The sequence below is a fragment of the Octopus bimaculoides genome, chromosome 18 (genome assembly GCF_046866305.1).
Source record: "Octopus bimaculoides isolate indiv1 chromosome 18, ASM4686630v1, whole genome shotgun sequence".
NCBI lineage: Eukaryota > Metazoa > Mollusca > Cephalopoda > Octopoda > Octopodidae > Octopus > Octopus bimaculoides.
The window spans coordinates 29,759,773-29,778,785 of NC_142945.1; the positions used below are offsets into that span (position 1 = coordinate 29,759,773).

General features: G+C 39.3%; 1 protein-coding gene and 1 long non-coding RNA gene across 2 annotated transcripts in view; one reads left to right on the plus strand and one right to left on the minus strand.

Annotated features, from left to right (window-relative positions):
• LOC128249879 (uncharacterized) overlaps positions 1-11,880 on the minus strand; it is a 25,779-nt gene extending 13,899 nt beyond the window's left edge. The window contains exons 1-2 of the long non-coding RNA XR_008266007.2: positions 11,736-11,880; positions 10,486-10,679 (exon numbers count right to left, since the gene is read on the minus strand). This is a non-coding gene — a long non-coding RNA (uncharacterized LOC128249879). The remainder of the gene's footprint in view (positions 1-10,485; positions 10,680-11,735) is intronic.
• A 4,669-nt stretch (positions 11,881-16,549) lies between these two features.
• Positions 16,550-18,523, plus strand: LOC149132031 (uncharacterized). The gene has a single exon (XM_089366100.1). The coding sequence runs from the start codon at positions 17,144-17,146 to the stop codon at positions 18,521-18,523; it is 1,380 nt and encodes a 459-aa protein (XP_089222226.1). The 5' UTR covers positions 16,550-17,143.
• Positions 18,524-19,013: the final 490 nt, after the last annotated feature.

Sequence of the window (19,013 nt, forward strand, 5' to 3'; positions counted from 1 at the left end):
GTACGCCCGAAGCTATAGTAGAAGATACATGCCAAGGTGCCACGCAGTGGGACTGAACCCGGCCAAACCATGTGGTTGGTAAGCAAGCTACTTTATTGCATTTCGATTGGCCATTTAGACCTTACAAAGAGGGGACAAACAAGGACAGACAAACATCAAGCAGCTGCGGGCTGGACACAGACATTAATGAGATAAAGGTGATAACAAAAAGTATGAAATAAAAATGGGAGGGGCACCGGCGCCCGCCGACCGATAACCCCTCGAAAACATTGTTCGATAAGTTCAATAATAAATACAATTAATCATACAATCTATTATAAATCAAAAAAGAATTACAAGTTCAATTTAATCTACTTCATCCGAGCCACCAAGCAAGTATCCCGCCGCCTGCAGAAAAGCCTGCGTTGGCTGGCCCGGATCAATGGAGACAAACTCCTTCTTGTCGCAAATTTTTTCCACTGTCAATTTTTCGTTTTCACTAATGACCTCCGCACACACCTGCGGAGGCCAACATGGATTGTCTATTACGGTTAAGTCGTATCTTCGATGGGTCAATAGACAGTTCAAAAATGTTACAACGGACCACCCCCTTGAGGTAACAGAGAATAAGCTCTGTTTCCTCAATATTGGAAAAGCCCGCATCCTGCTCTGTCAGTGGTACAATTCCCGCTGACAGAGCCTCCCCCTCCGGTGACACACCTCCCACCGGAGGGACCTCGGGTTCGGTCGGCGTCATAGTAACTTCCGCCGCTCGTCTCCCGCTTTTTTTCTTTTTTCTTTTTCTTTTTTCTTCTGCGGGAGCTGGGGGCCTCCACCGGCACACCCGGGGGCCCTCCTCTTCTCCCGCAGACCGTTCCTTTACTGGTGAGCAACTTTCGTTGCTCATCTTCCTTTTTCTTTTAGTGGAGGCTTCCGCCTCCACGACCTTCTCCGTCTCCCCCTCCGATGAGTGGGCAACGGGCACACAATCCTTCTCCAGGGCCTTCTTATAGCCCTGGGGGGAAGTTTTTCATTATATGGCCAGGCTACAGGCACCGGTGACACTTGGGGGGAGCGTCCATCAAGGATCACAGGATACCTAGATCTTACCATGGTCAAGTAGTCTGGAAAGACCAGACTATCATCGTCTAACTGGGTCCACAAAATTAATATGGCCTTAACCCCGACCTAGTCAGCAGATGGCAACAATTTTACATTTAACAATTTAGTGTCTCTGGTGCCACCAAGTCCCCTTTGGATGGTTTCGGCCAACCAACTCTCTTTTAAACTCGCAGACAAACGCCCGCTTACATTTTCTCCCACAATATGAGGGGAGGAACAAAATTTTCTTCCCTTCCGGGGGCTGACTGGCGAACTTACATGCCATCTCCGGGGTTCCAAACAGCAACCATATAGTTGCATATTTGGAATCCCTGGCGATATGTTTTATCGCCGGCATGTACTCTGCCAGCTCCTTTTCTATTTCTGGCCTAGGAAAGGGGACAATAGTATCCAAGGACTTTGAATAAGTCCTTAGAATCACCGTCCTCCTTTCCAAATCTGTCACCCATTTTTGGGGTGGGTTAATTTCCCACACCAAAGCAGTGTTATTTTTCTATTGTTCATGTTTAACTGCAAAAATTAATAATAAACAAACAAAAAAGGAAAAAACAAAGTTCACAGTTAAATGTCTGTCCTCTGGCGTATTTAAACTCCTGACCAGGCCTGTGTACTCCAATATAGGTAATCCAATAATTGGTTCACAAATACTGGTGCTCGTAGTATAATCCAATTGTGAAAATCTTCAAAAATTTTCAATTTTTTCCATAAATTGAATTTACAACACAGCTAAATTCACTGTGTTCAAGTTAAATGTCTTTTTAGCTCATTCGAACTCCTTGCAATCCTACGTAGTCCAATATAGGTACTCCACAGTGACGACTTTAGGCATAAAAAATAGATGTTCGCCGCGAACTTTGCAACAAGCAACACTTATTTTCATAAACAAGAAAAAACCGTTTACAAAAAGTATTTCAGAAAAAATTCCAAATATAGAAAGTCTTCAGAAAAAGAAAAAGAAATAGAAATAATTCTTGCGGCGAGGTAACGTTCACCGATAATTCTTCACTAAAACAAACGCAACCAAAGGAGGAAAGAAATGCCTCGAGGCCAGTGGAGATACCCTATTTATAAAATAGCAATAAAATAACGTAGCCCCACTGTACCCCCAAAACAAAACTTCTCCTACCTTTCAGCCGCTTAACTAATTTTCTTTCGTAGACTGGAATTTACAACAGAGCCAAATTTGGCAGTGTTGTCTCTTTGGTTGACAGGAACCACTCTGTTCTGCTCATGCGCGGTAAGCAAGCTACTTTATTTCATATGAATTGGCCATTTAAGTCTTACAAAGAGGGGACAAACAAGGACAGACAAACACAAAGTAGCTGCGGGCTGGACACAGACATTAATGAGATGAGGGCGATAACAAAAAGGATGAAATAAAAATGGGAGGGGTACCGGCACCCGCCGACCGATAACCCCTCGAAAACATTGTTCAATACAAATCACATGAAAATACAATAAAGTTCAAAAGTTCAATAAAAATCAATTAAAACATTTTTCTATTAATCCTCTTCGTCCGAGCCTCCAAGCAGGATCCCTGCTGCCTCCAGGAAATCCCGCCACGGTTGGCCCGGAAAACGTGTTTCAAATTCTTCATGTTCACAGGTCGCTTTGACCATATCAAGTACTATCTGACTAATGACTTCCGCAATTACCAGCGGAGGCCAGCTTAGACTATCCATGCAGGTCATTTCAAACCTTTCTCTTTCTAACAGTTCATTTAAATACGTCCCTATCGGTCCTCCCCTAGGGAAGAAAATGACAATTTTCTCCTCACTGGGAGTGACTGCAATCTGTTCTGTCAATGGCACACTTCCCACTGACAGAGCCTCCCGCTCCGGAAGCACACCTCGACCGTCTCCTATTTCTTCTTTTCTTTATTTTCTTTTTACCTGTTGCGGGGGTTATGGCCTCCCCCGGCACACCCAAGGGATCCTCTTCCTCCCCCGCAACCTGCATTTCACCTGGTGAACAACGGTGGCTGCTCACCTTTCTCTTTCTGGAGGCTTTCGTCTCCTCGGCTTTCTTTGTCTCCCCCACCAATGGGGGGGGGGCAACAGACACTTCCTTCTTACCCTGCTCCTGGGCCTTTTCCTGGCCCCGGGGGCCAATTTTTCCTGATATGGCGAGGCTCCAGACAGAGGTGACACTTGGGGGGGGGGGCGTCCCTCCAGTATCACAGGGTACCTGGCCCCGGCCATTACCAGAAAATCTGGGAACATGAGGTCACTGGCTGACTGGGTCCAATGGGTCAGCACTGCTTTGACCCAACCCAGTCGGTCGGGCCTCCACCTTTATACCAAGTAACTTGGTACTGCCGCCACCCAGACCCCTACGAATGGTCTGTTCAATCCACTCGGACCGAACTCCGGGTGGCAGCCCACATACCCAAGCCCTTGTAACCTTCTTCCCACAGTATGTGGGAAGGAACAAAATCTTCGCCCCTACAAGGGGCTGGCTTGCTACATTGCAAGCCTCTTCAGGGGAGTCAAATAGCAACCACACCATTGCGTACTTGACTCCCCTGGAAATATAACAAATTTTCACTAGTAACAAACTTGCCAGCTCTTCGTCAATTATTTCTTTATCGAAGAGGGCAATGGCGTCGCGTGACCTAGAATAGGTCCGCATGACCACTGCCCTCTTCTCCATGTCATTCAGCCACTGCTTGGGCGGGACAATTTCCCACTCCAAGATAGTAGCTCCATTATTTTTTGCCATCTTTCATAGATAGAAAGTTTGTAAAAAAAGTCCAAATAAAAATGTTCGCAAAAAGGGGAAGAAAAAAATTAAAAACAAAAACAGTTCAAAATAAAGAAACAGACAAAGAAGAGAAGAAAAAGACAGTTCCACACGGCAAAAACACGAATTGGCCAACAGGTAATCCAGGCCTTCAGATACGCCCCCAAAACAAATATTACAGTAGTATAATAGCCGCCGAAAGCAGGCGAAATTGCCCCAGAGCTGGGCGAAATTTACTGCAAAAAACATTAAACCAACAATAAATCTCATCCAGCTCAAATAAAACAATTCCACCTACCTCGGTCAACTTCAAAGTTCAATCTTGGGCGGGGTTAAAAAACACCCGTCCACTTTGCTCCTCGGGTCTACAGGAAGTAGCAAGCAACACCAACACGCAAGACCGGAAGTAAGAAAGCTACTTACCACACAGCCACTCCTGCGCCTGAATATATATATATGTGTGTGTGTGTGTGTGTGTGTGTATGTGTGTGTGTGTGTGCGTGCGTGTGTGTGTATGTGTGTGTGTGTGTATGTATGTATATATATATATGAAATGAATTGATAAAAAGTTCAATTAGAGGTCGGATAAGCTTCATTAAGAGATTGTAATATTCAATGAATTACTGGTTACCTAGTATTTGTTGTGAATGTTAATTATAATACTCATGAATAATAGGCAATTAGATAAACCAAGGTTTCTATTTATTCAAGAAAAATAAGAAAGTGGAGATACATCAATTAATAAGTATATTCATTAACTTCAAAAATTGACATGATCTCTAACAGCTGTTTCGATTCATGCATTAAAGATTATAATTGTAATAATTAAATCATTTTATAAAGCAGAATCTCGTTAGAAGCAGAAAAAAGATATACCAGTATATTATTATTTGTTAAGTATACAGAACATTACAGCAAACTGAGTATTGTTATATGGATAAGTTTGGTATAAACCTTTTAAGGGGAACATAGGGTGTATATTTAGTAGGAAAGTAAATATATATCAATATACCCTAGATAATAGTTAAAAGTTATAGAGATATATAATAAATAGTAATTTACCATGTATGTAAGTATCATATTAATATTGGGGTAAATACATTTATAGCTTATTATTATAGAGATTAGTAATAAGTAGAAGTTATTAATAGTCAAAATCCAATAGATTAAATATGTCTAATAAATATATGTAAAAATCTATTAATTATATGCGGAAAAAATTATATAAATATGATTAATATATTAATTATATTCATATACAAAAGTACCTATGTTCAAAAAGAGTTCGATTAAACATGATAATAAAATAATTAGGGGAGAATTCACACACAAAAAAAAGACGAAAATAGGTGGTGTAGACTACAAACAGATGTATTAATTTAACGCTCGGGAAGTAAAAAAAAGTCTTTAACATTTCGAGCCTACGCTCTTCCACAGAAAGGAACACAGGAGGAAAAGAAACAAGGAGTCTTTTACTCTTTTACTTGTTTCAGCCATTTGATTGCGGCCATGCTGGAGCACCCCAGGACTTATTCTTTGTAAGCCTAGTACTTATTCTATCGTTCTCTTTTGCTGAACCGCAAAAGTTATGGGGACGTAAACACACCAGCATCGGTTGTCAAGCGATGTTGGGGGGGGGGGAACAAATACAGACATACAAACATATACACACACATACATATATATATAGATATTTTGTTGTTGGCACTCCGTCGCTTACGACGTCAAGGGTTCCAGTTGATCCGATCAACGGAACAGCCTGCTCGTGAAATTAACGTGTATGTGGCTGAGCACTCCACACAATTTTTTTCCCTTAACGTAGTTCTCGGGGATATTCAGCGTAACACAGTGTGACAAGGCTGACCATTTAAATTACAGGCACAACAGAAACAGGAAGTAAGAGTGAGAGAAAGTTGTGGTGAAAGAGTACAGCAGGGTTCATCACTATCCCCTGCCCGAGCCTCGTGGAGCTTTAGGTGTTTTGGCTCAATAAACACTCACAACGCCCGGTCTGGGAATCGAAACCACGATCCTATGACCGCGAGTCCGCTGCCCTAACCACTGGGCCATTGCGTGTGTGTGTGTATATATATATATATATATATATATATATATATATATATATACATATATATATATATATATATATATATATATACGACGGGCTTCTTTCAGTTTCCGTCTACCAAATCCACTCACAAGGCTTTGGTCGGCCCGAGTAGAAGACACTTGTCCAAGGCGCCACGCAGTGGTACTGTACCCAGAACCATGTGGTTGGTAAGCAAGCTACTTACCACACAGCCACTTGTGGATTATTAAAAAATGTATTAATAATACGTACTTATTTTAGTAAGGAAACTAATACCCACTAAATATTTTATGGTTTATATTTTTATCGGTTTGGATAGTTGTCTCTGTAAGAATATATGTTTGGTGTAAACACACGTTATGTTTTCTGTCTGCCAAGAAATGGAATCATATTGTTACGAATTTAATTTCTACAGTTCTGTTGTGTTGAGTATGTATTTGCTTTCTAGCTTTTTCTTTAGTTCCTCTATGTCTTCAGGTGTGCCCAACACATTCACACACGCGCGCGCGCAGGTCTGTATCTATGTATGTATACGTGCGTATATATATATATATATATATATATATATATATATATATATATATATATATATATATATATATATATACACACACACACACGTACTTACATACACGCTTATATGCATACATACATACATACATACATACATACATACATACATACATACATACATACATACAAGTTCCTTAAACAATTTAGTCGATGGTAGATCTAACTGTGAATCATGTTTATTAATGTATCGCTGTAAAATCTATTAACAATTCTTCTATTCGACGCACAAGTTTGTGCGTCAGAGGGGAGATGAAAAGCAAAAGTGTTTTGACAGGGGAATCTCAAAAATTCAGCCATCTCATCTTTTCCCCTTAACTTCTTTACCAAAAGCTTCTAATACCAATGTTATTAAGAGTAATTACAGGCAATATCGTTCATCAAAATGTTTAATTACATTGGTACTTAAATGACTGTTGTTAAACTTAATTCAATTAATGCAGATGCTATTGTTTTATTGCCGCGTATTCGAGAGTCAACCCTAGGGATGTTACATAAATATCAACAACAGGTTTTTAGACGGTTATAAACATATAGACGGACATGAACACAGATACCTCCCGTCTTTATTAGATTTGAAACACCCGTAGCGGGAACTTTTGTTTGCAGATTGATTGGATAAACTCATTTGATAGAAGTTTTTCAACTGACAAAGGAAAGACACTATGATATTTGTTTTTAGTAGGCAAAGCGCTCTCTTGAGGTGGTTTCTCTCAGTGGTATGGGTAGTATTCAAAATTGCTGTTACTACGATCCCTCTATTTCGGGGGGGGGGGATAAAAATTCCTCTAAAGTCTTTTTCTACCTTCAGCTTCATTATTGATATTCAAAATTAATGTCAGTGCCTTATATGAAGTACTTTAGGAAACATTCAGCTTTGGCATCAACTTCGAATGAGGGTTAAAATAAAACCCACAGTATTGAGGTTTAAAAAATCGAAGAAAATCAAAACGATAGAACTGTTTCAACCAAATTCCACGTAAAAAGTTATAAGGCATTCAGCTTGTAAAAAGATCATGGCGACGATATTTTGAGGTAAGCTCATTCCTTGAATTTAACAAAATTAGAAAAGATGTTAAAGAGGAAATTTTTTCATTGGTGCAAAAGTAGTATGGTCCGGACCATTCAGAATATGATTTGGCAAATTTTCTCATTAATCATTGTGTTTTAGTCACCGTACGGGTTGCAAAAGGATGATAGTGCTTCTCTCTGAGCGTCTAAGCTAAAATACATGCTTTGAGTTGACTCTCTCGAAGGTACATCCTGATAAACCAAAGTAGGTGCGTTTGTTCTGGTCAACCAATTTCAATTTGGCACTGTATACCAACTCATTGATAAAATATATACCACCGAAACGGTGTAATATAATAGTATAATAATATTGTTGGAACAATAGTAGTTTCTTTTGCTATTGTCGAAAATCAAATTCTTGATATTCCTTGTACTTTTCGTGTACATTTAGGGGAGCATGTCAATCTCTAACTTATTAAAAATTCTGGCAATATTTGTAACTAAACCAGGTAATACTGCACTTGCGTGCTTTTTCTTTTTTAATGCGGTGTTACTGAGGTATTTGTCATTTTACGATAACGCTGTACTTTTAAACATTGTGTCAGCAACCGAGATGCTTGTGATGCAGCGACTAATATTACTCGATAATCTCTTGAATTTTCACTCGAGATAAACTATTACTACTGGTGCCTCGTAACAAGACATCCCATCCTATTTTGATGAATTATTCTTTTAGTCTTTTACTGATTTCAGTGCTTCAATTAAGGCTATAACGGGACACTGCCTTCAACTTTGATGATTATTCATACTATTTGGACATAACTTTTGAAAACTTGGCAAGCGAGGGGTATTGTGCAAATGCGAATGCATTTATATGATATATATACATATATATATATACACACACACACACATATGCTCTCACACACATATATGTGTGTGGGTGTACCTATATTTACATATATTTACATACAAATGCATACATACATACGCACAAAAAGTGGCAGAATACTAGAAACAGTCGAGCAAATATAAGACAGACAGATGAATGGATACTTGTATGGATGGATGGATGTTTCCACGATACATCATCATTTTATTTAAAACTCATATGATTTAGAAATATATTTCCCATGTTTGTATAGAAATACTTAATACGTTTCACACAAGACATAGCAAAGCTATTTCTCATCTACAGAATAGATGTAATTGGGATGTTGAAAATTCACAGGCAAATGTGTTTCGACTCGTGCTCTGTATAAAATAAGTAAGAGCCAACAGTGAGAAAGCCCATTTGACCCGCATTTTATTGGGTGTTAACGCCGCCCAAGTAGAAAACAAATAAACAATGATTAAAAGGAGGTAAAACAATCCGCCAAGTTTTATAAACATAAAAACATAAACAATCTACTACTGCTGAATTCGCGTCTTTCAATGTTCTACCCTGCACCAACTCCATTTCATCATCATCATCATTATCATCATCATCATCATAAAAAATAAAAGATTCGAAATATTGAAATGATATATGAATCTAATTTATATAAACGCACATGCACACTGTAAATACCTGCAAATATTTCCGATATTTTAAAGCATTAGCTCACGCGTACAAACACACATACACACATAAGGTGGTATCAAAATGTTCGCGGACAAGTTCTGTAGCGTGCCAACATATGGCAGAACACGGTTGTGTGCGCAGTGAGAGCTAGCAGTAACCTTCATGAGTCAGTGTGCCGAGTGTCATTGCTGTGTTTACTTCGCATGTTGTGAAATTTGTTTTTGTGATTACATGTATTCTGTAGTCTGCGATTTTGTTATGGAACAAAGAGCCAACGTGAAATTTTGCGTTAAACGTAGGAAGTCTGCTACAGAGACATTGAGCATGCTTCGGTAAGCTCACAGCGACGAGGCAATACGTTGTACGCATATTTCGAGTGGCACAGGCGCTTCAAAAGCGGGAGAACGTCCCTGGAAGACGATGAGCGATCTGGAAGAACTTCCACAAGTATCACCCCCAGAAATGTAGTATTGTGCATCGAGAATTTGTCCCTGGGGGTCAGAACGTCAATCAAGAGTTCTACTGCAACGTTTTGAAGCGTTTGAGGGAGGAATTCGACGAAAGCCAGCGGATCAGTGGAGCGCGAAAAATTGGATTCTTCACAACGACAATGCACTCTGTCATGGAGCTCTCCTCACTTGTTTCTCGCCAAAAGCATCATGGTATTGCTTCTACAGCCGCCCTATTCGCCAGATTTAGCACCTACGGACTTTCGTCACTTCCCCAAGACGAAAATATAGCTCAAAGGTCGCTGTTTTAACACCGTTGTCGAGATCCAGAGTGAATCGCAGAAGGTCCTCGATTCGCTTACAGAAAACGACTTCCAGGCCGGATTCCAAAAATGGCAGGAACGGTGGAATCGGTGTATTGCTGTGCAAAGTGAAGGTGACGATGTTAAAACTTATTTTTTTTATTTGTTTCAGTTATTTGACTGCGGCCATGCTGGAGCACCGCCTTTAGTCGAGCAAATCGAAACCAGGACATATTCTTTGTAAGCCTAGTACTTATTCTATTGAACTCTTTGCCGAACCGCTAAGTTAGGGGACGCAAACGCACCAGCGTCGGTTGTCAAGCGATGTTGGTGGGGGGGGGGGGGCAAACACAGACACAAGCATATACACACACAAGCAAACACACGCACACACAAACACACACACACACACACATATACGACGCGCTTCTTTCAGCTTCCGTCTACCAAATCCACTCACAAGGCTTTGGTTGGCTCGAAGCTACAGTAGAAGGCACTTGCTCAGATTGAACCCGGAACCATGTGGTTGGTAAACAAGCTACTTTCCACATAGTCAAGTCCGGGAACTTTTGATACCACCTCATACACACATACCCACACACGCGTATACTCAGACATATGCGCGTCTGGGAGAGAAAGTAAGTATAGAGTGAAGACCTTTGCTGTTGTTGTTGTTGCTGTTAAACCCTGATCGAACTGAACTCTGGTGAATGGCTTTCTAACCATAGCCATCCAAGAATAATGTATTTCACACCTCATTGTCTCATCTGTTCCTTTCAATATGGTCGGGTATGATGCGATGGATATGTGACTGCTATATCTAGCAATTCAAGGGACAAGTGTAGCAGTTCCTTCAAAAAAATATAGATTGAATTTGTGAATGAAATATTTATAAGTAACTAAAATAATAATAACAATAACTATTAACCAAATGTGATGAAAAATGAAGTAGATTCAAAGTACATACACAGCCATCAGATATTGTTGTATGAGTATCCTTTATGATTATACTATTGTGATAAAAGAATTTGATGTGCTCAGAAAATATAAAGATTTGCTCACTGAGATCGAAAAAATGTGGCATCTCAAGGCGAGTACAATACCAGTTATTGTAGGAGTACTTGGAATAATCAGAAAAGCTGAAAATTACTTGAGAATGATCCCTGGCTTACCATCCTTGCAAGAAGCTGGAACGATTTTCAAACTAGAACATCTGTTCAAGGTTACTCAAATTCTTGTTAAAGACGCACCAAGCGATACTAACTTTGACCTACAGTGTTGAATAACAGCGTCCATTATGCGAAATGTATTGTTCTCAGTGTATGCCCGACTTGTTGACGCCGATTTGAAAATGTTAACAAAAAATTTTCCTGATATACAAATACAATCGACCGAATTTTCACATACCGAATTTCTCACACACTACATACGCAACATATTGTTTATCCATCATACCAAAAACAATCATTGTATTTTATCTACCAGTTTTTTTCAGATGTCTATTTTATGATAGCTTAAATTTACCCGTATTACAAGAGCTAAGTACACAACAGATAACAACACTCGCTTTGCACAATCATAACTCCTACAATTCCCTAGATTGGCTCGTAGGATTCTGGTCCTTTTTCTCTAGCATACACATGTGAATTAATGATTGGAAACGCCAGAAAAGCTTTTATTCAACCCATCCAAAATGCGAACCCATTTTAATGACTTCTCGAATAAAAATTCACAGCAAATTTTGTCATTCAATAGGTTTCATGTTTTAAGTGAAGAATTTCAACAGAAATCAAAAGATTGCCTGAAATACCTTGGAAGTAATACTGTGGAAACGCTTGTCCAAGAAAATCTATCACGTTAGAAAATAAGTCTATCATAAATTTCTATGTTATATATATAACTCTTACCAGATGATATCTCTTTCTTAGGTCATGGACTGAATTTCTGTTCAAGCACAAACAATTTTGACAAAAACGAACTAGCTCAAGAATTATTTACGTTTGAATGATGTCACAATCTTAACTAATATTTTTTTTTTTTTGAAGGAATGGTAACGAAGAGTCGAAAAATCCTATGCTTCTTGAAAATGATAATGATGGTGATGATGATGATAATGATGATAGAATCTGGCATAATTAGATCTTCAAAATTCCAAACTGCTGTCCAAAAGTTCAAGAGGGATGCTTAGGGTTTGGGAGCTAGGGTTAGAGCTAGACTTGATGATATGGTCAGTCTGGGCTTGAGTTTAGATTTGGTTTGGAGGTGCGGTTAGGATTTGGAATTAGTAACAAGTTCAACTCAACTGGAAACGAATACTACGTAAAGTACAGTTCAGTCGGTTGGAGTTGTATATTTAAAAGGATTTCCGCATTAAACAAACCCTTTGGTTTCATAATTGTACTGCGTTTGTGTGGATTGTATTAGTTTTGAGAGATGATTCTGCAGATAGTGTGAAATGAGAAATAGACTCCAACGTCCATTTTTCTTTCAAACACTAACTTAATTTAATTGAAAATGAAATCTTTGGTATCTAACGACCCAATGACATTACTTATATCTTAATCAAAATTTTTGTTGACGAGCATTGTGCAGTTGGTGTCGAGTAAACAATGTCATTATTTTCATCCTAAATCACCCCGATAATGTGATTAGATATTGAACTTACAAACTTGCATACAAAGGCCATTATTGTCAGCAAGTATATCAGAAAGTTCAACCTTTGTAACTTCTTTTGATAAAATCTATACTAATTTTATCTCTATAATTTATCATCGGATTTTATTTTTTTTAAAAACTAGGTTAAAAGCAAAAACAAAAGCTAAGAACAAAAATCGGGTCTACCACTTCAGTGTTTATTTTGACGAGAAACAATACACCCGAATTTTAGAGCGGGGAAATAGTAAGACATGAATGCCTTTTTCAAGGTCGTTAATGGTGTATGGAGAAGGTTTTCATTTGTGGATCAGGACCATATTGAGATCTCCGCTTGCTATACAGAGGAGAGTATATGTTGCGATGTTTACGATTTCTCCAGAGACATTGGCTGCGATGCAATAGGAACAGAAACTAGGAATCCAATCCGGAAATGTAAGCGGCTTAGCTATACGGCGCTTGCCACAGATCTATTGATTTTTATTAAATTTAGTAAATATTCATTCAAAAAAGAGAAAAATGGCGTTCTGTATTGAGACAAACTCGACATTTTTCAATATTTGAACAATAGAACATCAAATTATCTTGCTAGAGGAGCAATGATTGTATTAATAAGCAATGTTTGCGAAGATTGCTATTGATGAGCAAGCAATTAGAAATATAGAAGGTGAAAATCTAGTATAGATTGATTGCTGATAACAATTAGATTCTAGTAATCTTTATCAAAACATAAATATGCTAACTTCCCGTCAGCTCTAGCAATATTAAAATCATCTCAGCTGAGATATGTATTTGAAATTTCTGAATAAAAGTAAATCAAATATGTATAAAATTACCATGAACATATATTGCAGGTATTTATAGATATAGATATCTATAAATTTGATATTTGTTCCTCTTAAAATAACATTTCCCAATAAATCAAATTTCGCAGAAAGATCCAGATGTAACTCAGAATAATGAATGAAATAAATCCCGGGTACGTGGGTTTCCTTTGAGTAAAAGAGACATTTGTCAAGAACAAAGATGAGATGCAAAGTTGCAATGGACAAGCTGTACCTAGCTGAGGTACAGAACCATTAGTCTGTCGCGTTATCTTTATGCATTTCTTTTCCTTCATTTCTTCTTTAATCTCCTTCTCCCCCTCCCTCTCTCTTATACATAAATTTTTTCATTCATCTTCTTTGCGACAACACATTGTTCATGAGCCGAATGCTTTTATTTCTTCCCATGAGTCGGTTATTTTGGATGTAATAGATATATTTCTGTAGGTTTATCTTCCCCATCAATTACTTTATGAGTTGTTTCAAAACACTTCTCAAATAATATACTTTGAAGTTAAGTATTACCTTTCTATATATTGCCTGGTACATCGTTTCATGGTGATATATTTGCTAAGAAAGATGATATTAAACCTGGTATCTTGCTAGAGGAGCAATGATTGTAATAATTGCTATTAATAAGCAATGTTTCACCAAAAGATCAAAAGTACTTTGTAAACCAATCTGTAAAAATCTTGTAACATCCCGGATTGTTTAACTGAATACCAAATCACGGGCAGATTAGATTTAGCCTTTGAAATTCTCTGCATCTGGGGGGTGATATACAAGAAGGGACTTTAATTTCATATCACCAGCAGCATTTCCTCCCATTAGAAGTGTCAGATGATTTTTGGAAGCATTAAAGCCTAGTACTGACTCCCTTTCACTAAAAATGGAAGTCCTAGCAAGCATTCACTTTCAGAAAAGCCAAGTTTCAATGTTATGTACTTGTCATCTGAAAAAAAAAACAAAAAAAACAATGTTTCCTTCAGCAACAATTTTCTTCAGCTTTGCGGGATGATTAATAGCAATCTCTATATTAGAACTGACAGCTTCACCGATGATGTTAATTTTGAGCTAATAAAAGTTCCTCAAAAACATTTCGAGCAAGCCTTTATCGGTAAGAAAAGGTTTTGCATCAGAGATTGCACTTGAATGACCGTCATATTTATCGGCACATTATGTCCTACCTGATCGTTGAGGATCCGTTCCATTTTAAGTGCATTTTATAAGTTCTATGAAAAAATAATGTTGTTGTAGTGTTCTGTAACCTACGTTGTCATAACACAGAAGATGTTTGTCTATGCATAAATATATGGAAACAGAGATGGAGAAAGAATGAGATATATGAATTAACTAGAGAAAGCGAAACTGACTGACAGACAGAAACAAACAGCAGAAATAAGTAACATTTTGGGAAACGATCAATATTGAAGAACATATGGATACAAAAAAACCCAGATAATTGAAAAGAAAGAGAAAAGAAATTCGGCGAGAGAAAGGGAAAACGACCGAGAGAAAGAAAGAATTCTTCAAGACAAAACAAATAACGATCACAGAAATATCTCGTGTTATTTTAATCATACGGCTACTGTATGCCTTTAATGTGATCCAAGCCATTTGAATATTTAATTAAGATTATTATTCCATCAAGCCATTTGTATATATAACGGGAAATAATATCATAACATAAATTCCTAATATCATAACATAAATGTCAGAGTCGCTACATTACACAAAATGTTAATCCAACTTTTGTTAGACAAAATTCTGATTCTCTTTTACTCTTTTACTTGTTTGATAATATTCTCTTTTACTCTTTTATCTTTTACTTGTTTCAGTCATTTGACTGCGGCCATGCTGGAGCACCGCCTTTCGTCGAGCAAATCGACCCCCAGGACTTATTATTTGTAAGCCTAGTACTTATTCTATCGGTCTCTTTTGCCGAACCGCTAGCTTACGGGGACTTAAACACACCAGCATCGGTTGTCAAGCGATGTTGCGGGGACAAACACAGACACACAAACACACACACATATATATACATATGCATATATACGACGGGCTTCTTTCAGTTTTCGTCTACCAAATCCACTCACAAGGCTTTGGTCGGCCCGAGGCTATAGTAGAAGACACTTACCCAAAGTGCCACGCAGTGGGACTGAACCCGGAACCGTGTGGTTGGTAAGCAAGCTACTTACCATACAGCCACTCCTGCGCCTATAAAAGTATTTTTCTAAACAAAATTTCCGTGTGCGGTCCTGTCGCGCGCGCATTCATACCAACACTTTCACACAAATATAAGTTCCTGTTAAACATAATTGTGACTGGATAAAAATTTGGTAAATATTTACAATAACCCCATACTCACTAAATACTAACCCTAACTGTAACCCTAAACCTAAAATTTGTATAGAGCAGCGCCGGCGCTAGCCCCTGCAACCCATGCCGTCGCAAGTGTTCTCCACCAAGAACTGGAATCACTATTATGTAAAACTTAAAACATGTAATTTTCAGAAGAAAAAGAAACAGGAACGAAAGGTCTTCATACGGACGCAAGCCCAGTGAAAGCTCTTATTACATTGATATAAGTCGTTCGTTCATTCGGTCCTTTAGGCAATAGGATACCTTTCAATTTTTACGTTAAACTTAATAAACTTTAAAGTTCAATATTCCTGTGACATAAGTTAGAGATATCGACATGAGTTATCAAAATAATTGTTCATGGAAAAGCAGCGAGCTGGCAGAATCGTTAGCACGCCGGGTGAAATGCTTAGCGGTATTTCGTCTGTCGTTACGGTCTAGGTTCAAATTCCGCCGAGGTCGACTTTGCCTCTGATCCTTTCGGGGTTGATAAATTAAGTACCAGTTGCGTACTGAGGTCGATCTAATCGACTGGCTCCCTCCCCAAAAATTTCGGGCCTTGTCCCTAGAGTAGAAAAGAATAATTGTTCGTGGAATGACCCTAATAAAATTCTGTTAAACATTCTACTCAGTTGTGTCTCTCTTTCCTTCTGGCACTTATACGCATTTATCCTTTTCATATTTATTGTATCGACCGTCTGATGTACTAAGGGGCCATTCTCGTCACCTTCACTTCGCACGGTAGTTTACAAATGGTGACTCCGACGTAGAAAAAGGATTTTCGGCAGCCGCAAAGCTTTATCGTTGTAGATGCCTCACTTGAACTCCAGAATGCCAGTTTTCGCTTGCATTCTCAATCAAAAAAATCAATGGCCCGACGTCAGGATATCTTCTCTCGTTCAAGTGAACCTTAGAATTCAGGTTCTTCGCCTCGAACTTGTATCTAGAAAAGTATGCATTTTTTCTGACAAGGAAAATACACAGTATTCTTTCAAATAATCTCCTGTTGAAGTAATTTCTCCCACAATGTCGACCGTCAACGTTTGTTACCAGTAAATACACCAAATGCATCTACGGAAGAACACTTCAAGCAAGCCGACCATCAACTTTCTGCTATCGTTCCTGTCTACCGCAATATTCGGATTGCCTCACGTGGTGAAACACAACATTACCAGTTCGCCCGCCATTTGCTGACGTTTTCTTAAACAACAACAACAACAACAGAAAAAATACAAACAAGAAAACAAAAAGAGAAGCACATAAATAATTTTTTTTTCTTTTTCAGCGGACTGCAACACAGGTTTAGCGACTAAAAAAGAAATTTTTTTTTCATTGCTGCACACAGTATACACACACATACACACAAAAACTCAAAATTTTCTTAAGTAAATTTTCTTTTTCGCACACACGTTACTGTTCCAGCAACACTTTGTCGGTTCTTTGGTCCTTCTTTTCCCTCCTCTGTAAAGAAAAAAAAAATGAGTCTTCCCCACTTACCAACGTATTCTGGTGACGTCACATTTTTGTTCGCCCAGTTGGACGCTTATTTTTCGGCCCATGCGGTGCCTCACGAACAGCAACTAAGTCTATTGTACTGTGGGATGCCTAGCCCTCTTGCACGCTCAGTGAGAGATCTTATCGCTGACTCACATCCGGACGCGACTTATGCGTCCGTTAAATCTGAGGTCCTCCGACGGAACACCCAATCCGCCAACAGCAAACTCCAGACGCTGATGCAGGATGAGCAGCTGGGAGAACTCAGCGACACATTGCCAGAGGAAAATTCTCTGCTCCGAAAATTAGTTTTCTCTCGGCTGCCGCCGAATGTCCAATCCATACTGGCCAGAGCGCTCGACTCGAATTCATTCGACCAGTTAGCTACCATGGCGGACAAAATTATTGAGTTCACTGTGCAGCCTGTGCCTCAACATACCTGTTCGGACACCGTAGTAGCTTCTTCTACTACCGCTAAGTCCACTCCCTCGTCACATGACGACATTTTGGAGAGAGTCGATGCGTTAGCACGTCGCATGGACACATTGTGGCGAGAACACGCCAGCTCTCGTCATCCTCGCAGCAGAAGCCGTTCTAAGTCACGGTCGACTAGGTCTATTCCAACGGGTTTCAATCTCTGCTGGGACCATGCCACTTTCAAGGAGAAAGCCCGTCGTTGCATCCAACCATGTGCATTCTTTGTTAAGGATCGTGTGTCTAAGAAATCATTCACGGTTGACACTGGATCCAGCTGTTCTATTTGGCATTTGCGTTTTACTTCAGACAAGCTGAAGCAATCTGCCATCAACCTGCACGCGGTGAATTTATCCCCGATGAAAACTTACGGTCAGGTCTCATTACACCTAGATCTCAACCTTCGAAGGGATTTTAGGTGGGTTTTTGTTATAGTAGATCTACCATATCCCATTCTGGGCGCGGACTTCTTAAACCACTTTCACTTATTAGTAGATGTCAGGCGTCAGAGACGCGTGGACGATTCTACGTCTTTGTTCACGCCTGCTCGCGTTACTACTAATGCTGTTTTTAGTCCGTCATTTTTTGTCGCCACCACTGGTAACCAGTTCCACTCCTTTTTGGCTTCTTTCCCAGAGCTGGTAGATCCGACTTTCAAATCAGTGAAAGTCACACACTCAACTCACCATTATATCACTACTTCTGGACCACCCGTTTTTTCGCGTCCACGGCGACTTGCTCCTGATCGGCTCAAAAAGGTTCGATCTGAGTTTGAACATATGCTTCAACTCGGCCTTATTCACTCCTCTACCAGCCCTTGGGAATCTCCTCTACATTTGGCAAGGAAAGGGGATTCAGACATTCGCCCGGTGGGGATTATAGACGTTTAAATGCGGTCACTGTTCCCGATCGCTATCCTATAAGGATTCTTCAGGATTTTTCTTCGAACTTGCATGGGTGTACATTTTTTTCCAAAATTGACCTTATCCGGGATTATCATCAGATTCCAATGAACCCTGACGACATTCCCAAAATTGCCGTTACTAACCCCTTTGGAAGTTTCGTGTTCCTGTTTATGAGCTTTGGTTTGTGGAATGCAACGAGTATCGATGAAGTTGTCCGTGGATTTGACTTTGTGTTCGCTTACGTCGATGATTTGCTCATAGCTAGCGACATGCGTGAAAATCATCTCCAACATTTATCTCAACCTTTTCAGCGTCTTCGCAACTACAATGTGCGAATCAACCCCGATAAGTGTGTTTTTGGGCAGTCCTCTCTGGAATTTCTGGGGCATTATATCGACTCGAATGGTATCAGTCCTCTCTTTTCCAAAGTCGATGCAATTCAGCGCATCACACTTCCCACTTCTCTACGCCAATT

What these genes read in the sequence shown, in the direction of transcription:
- LOC149132031 (XM_089366100.1), top strand. Translation starts at nt 17,144, where the DNA reads ATGAGTCTTCCCCACTTACCAACGTATTCTGGTGACGTCACATTTTTG.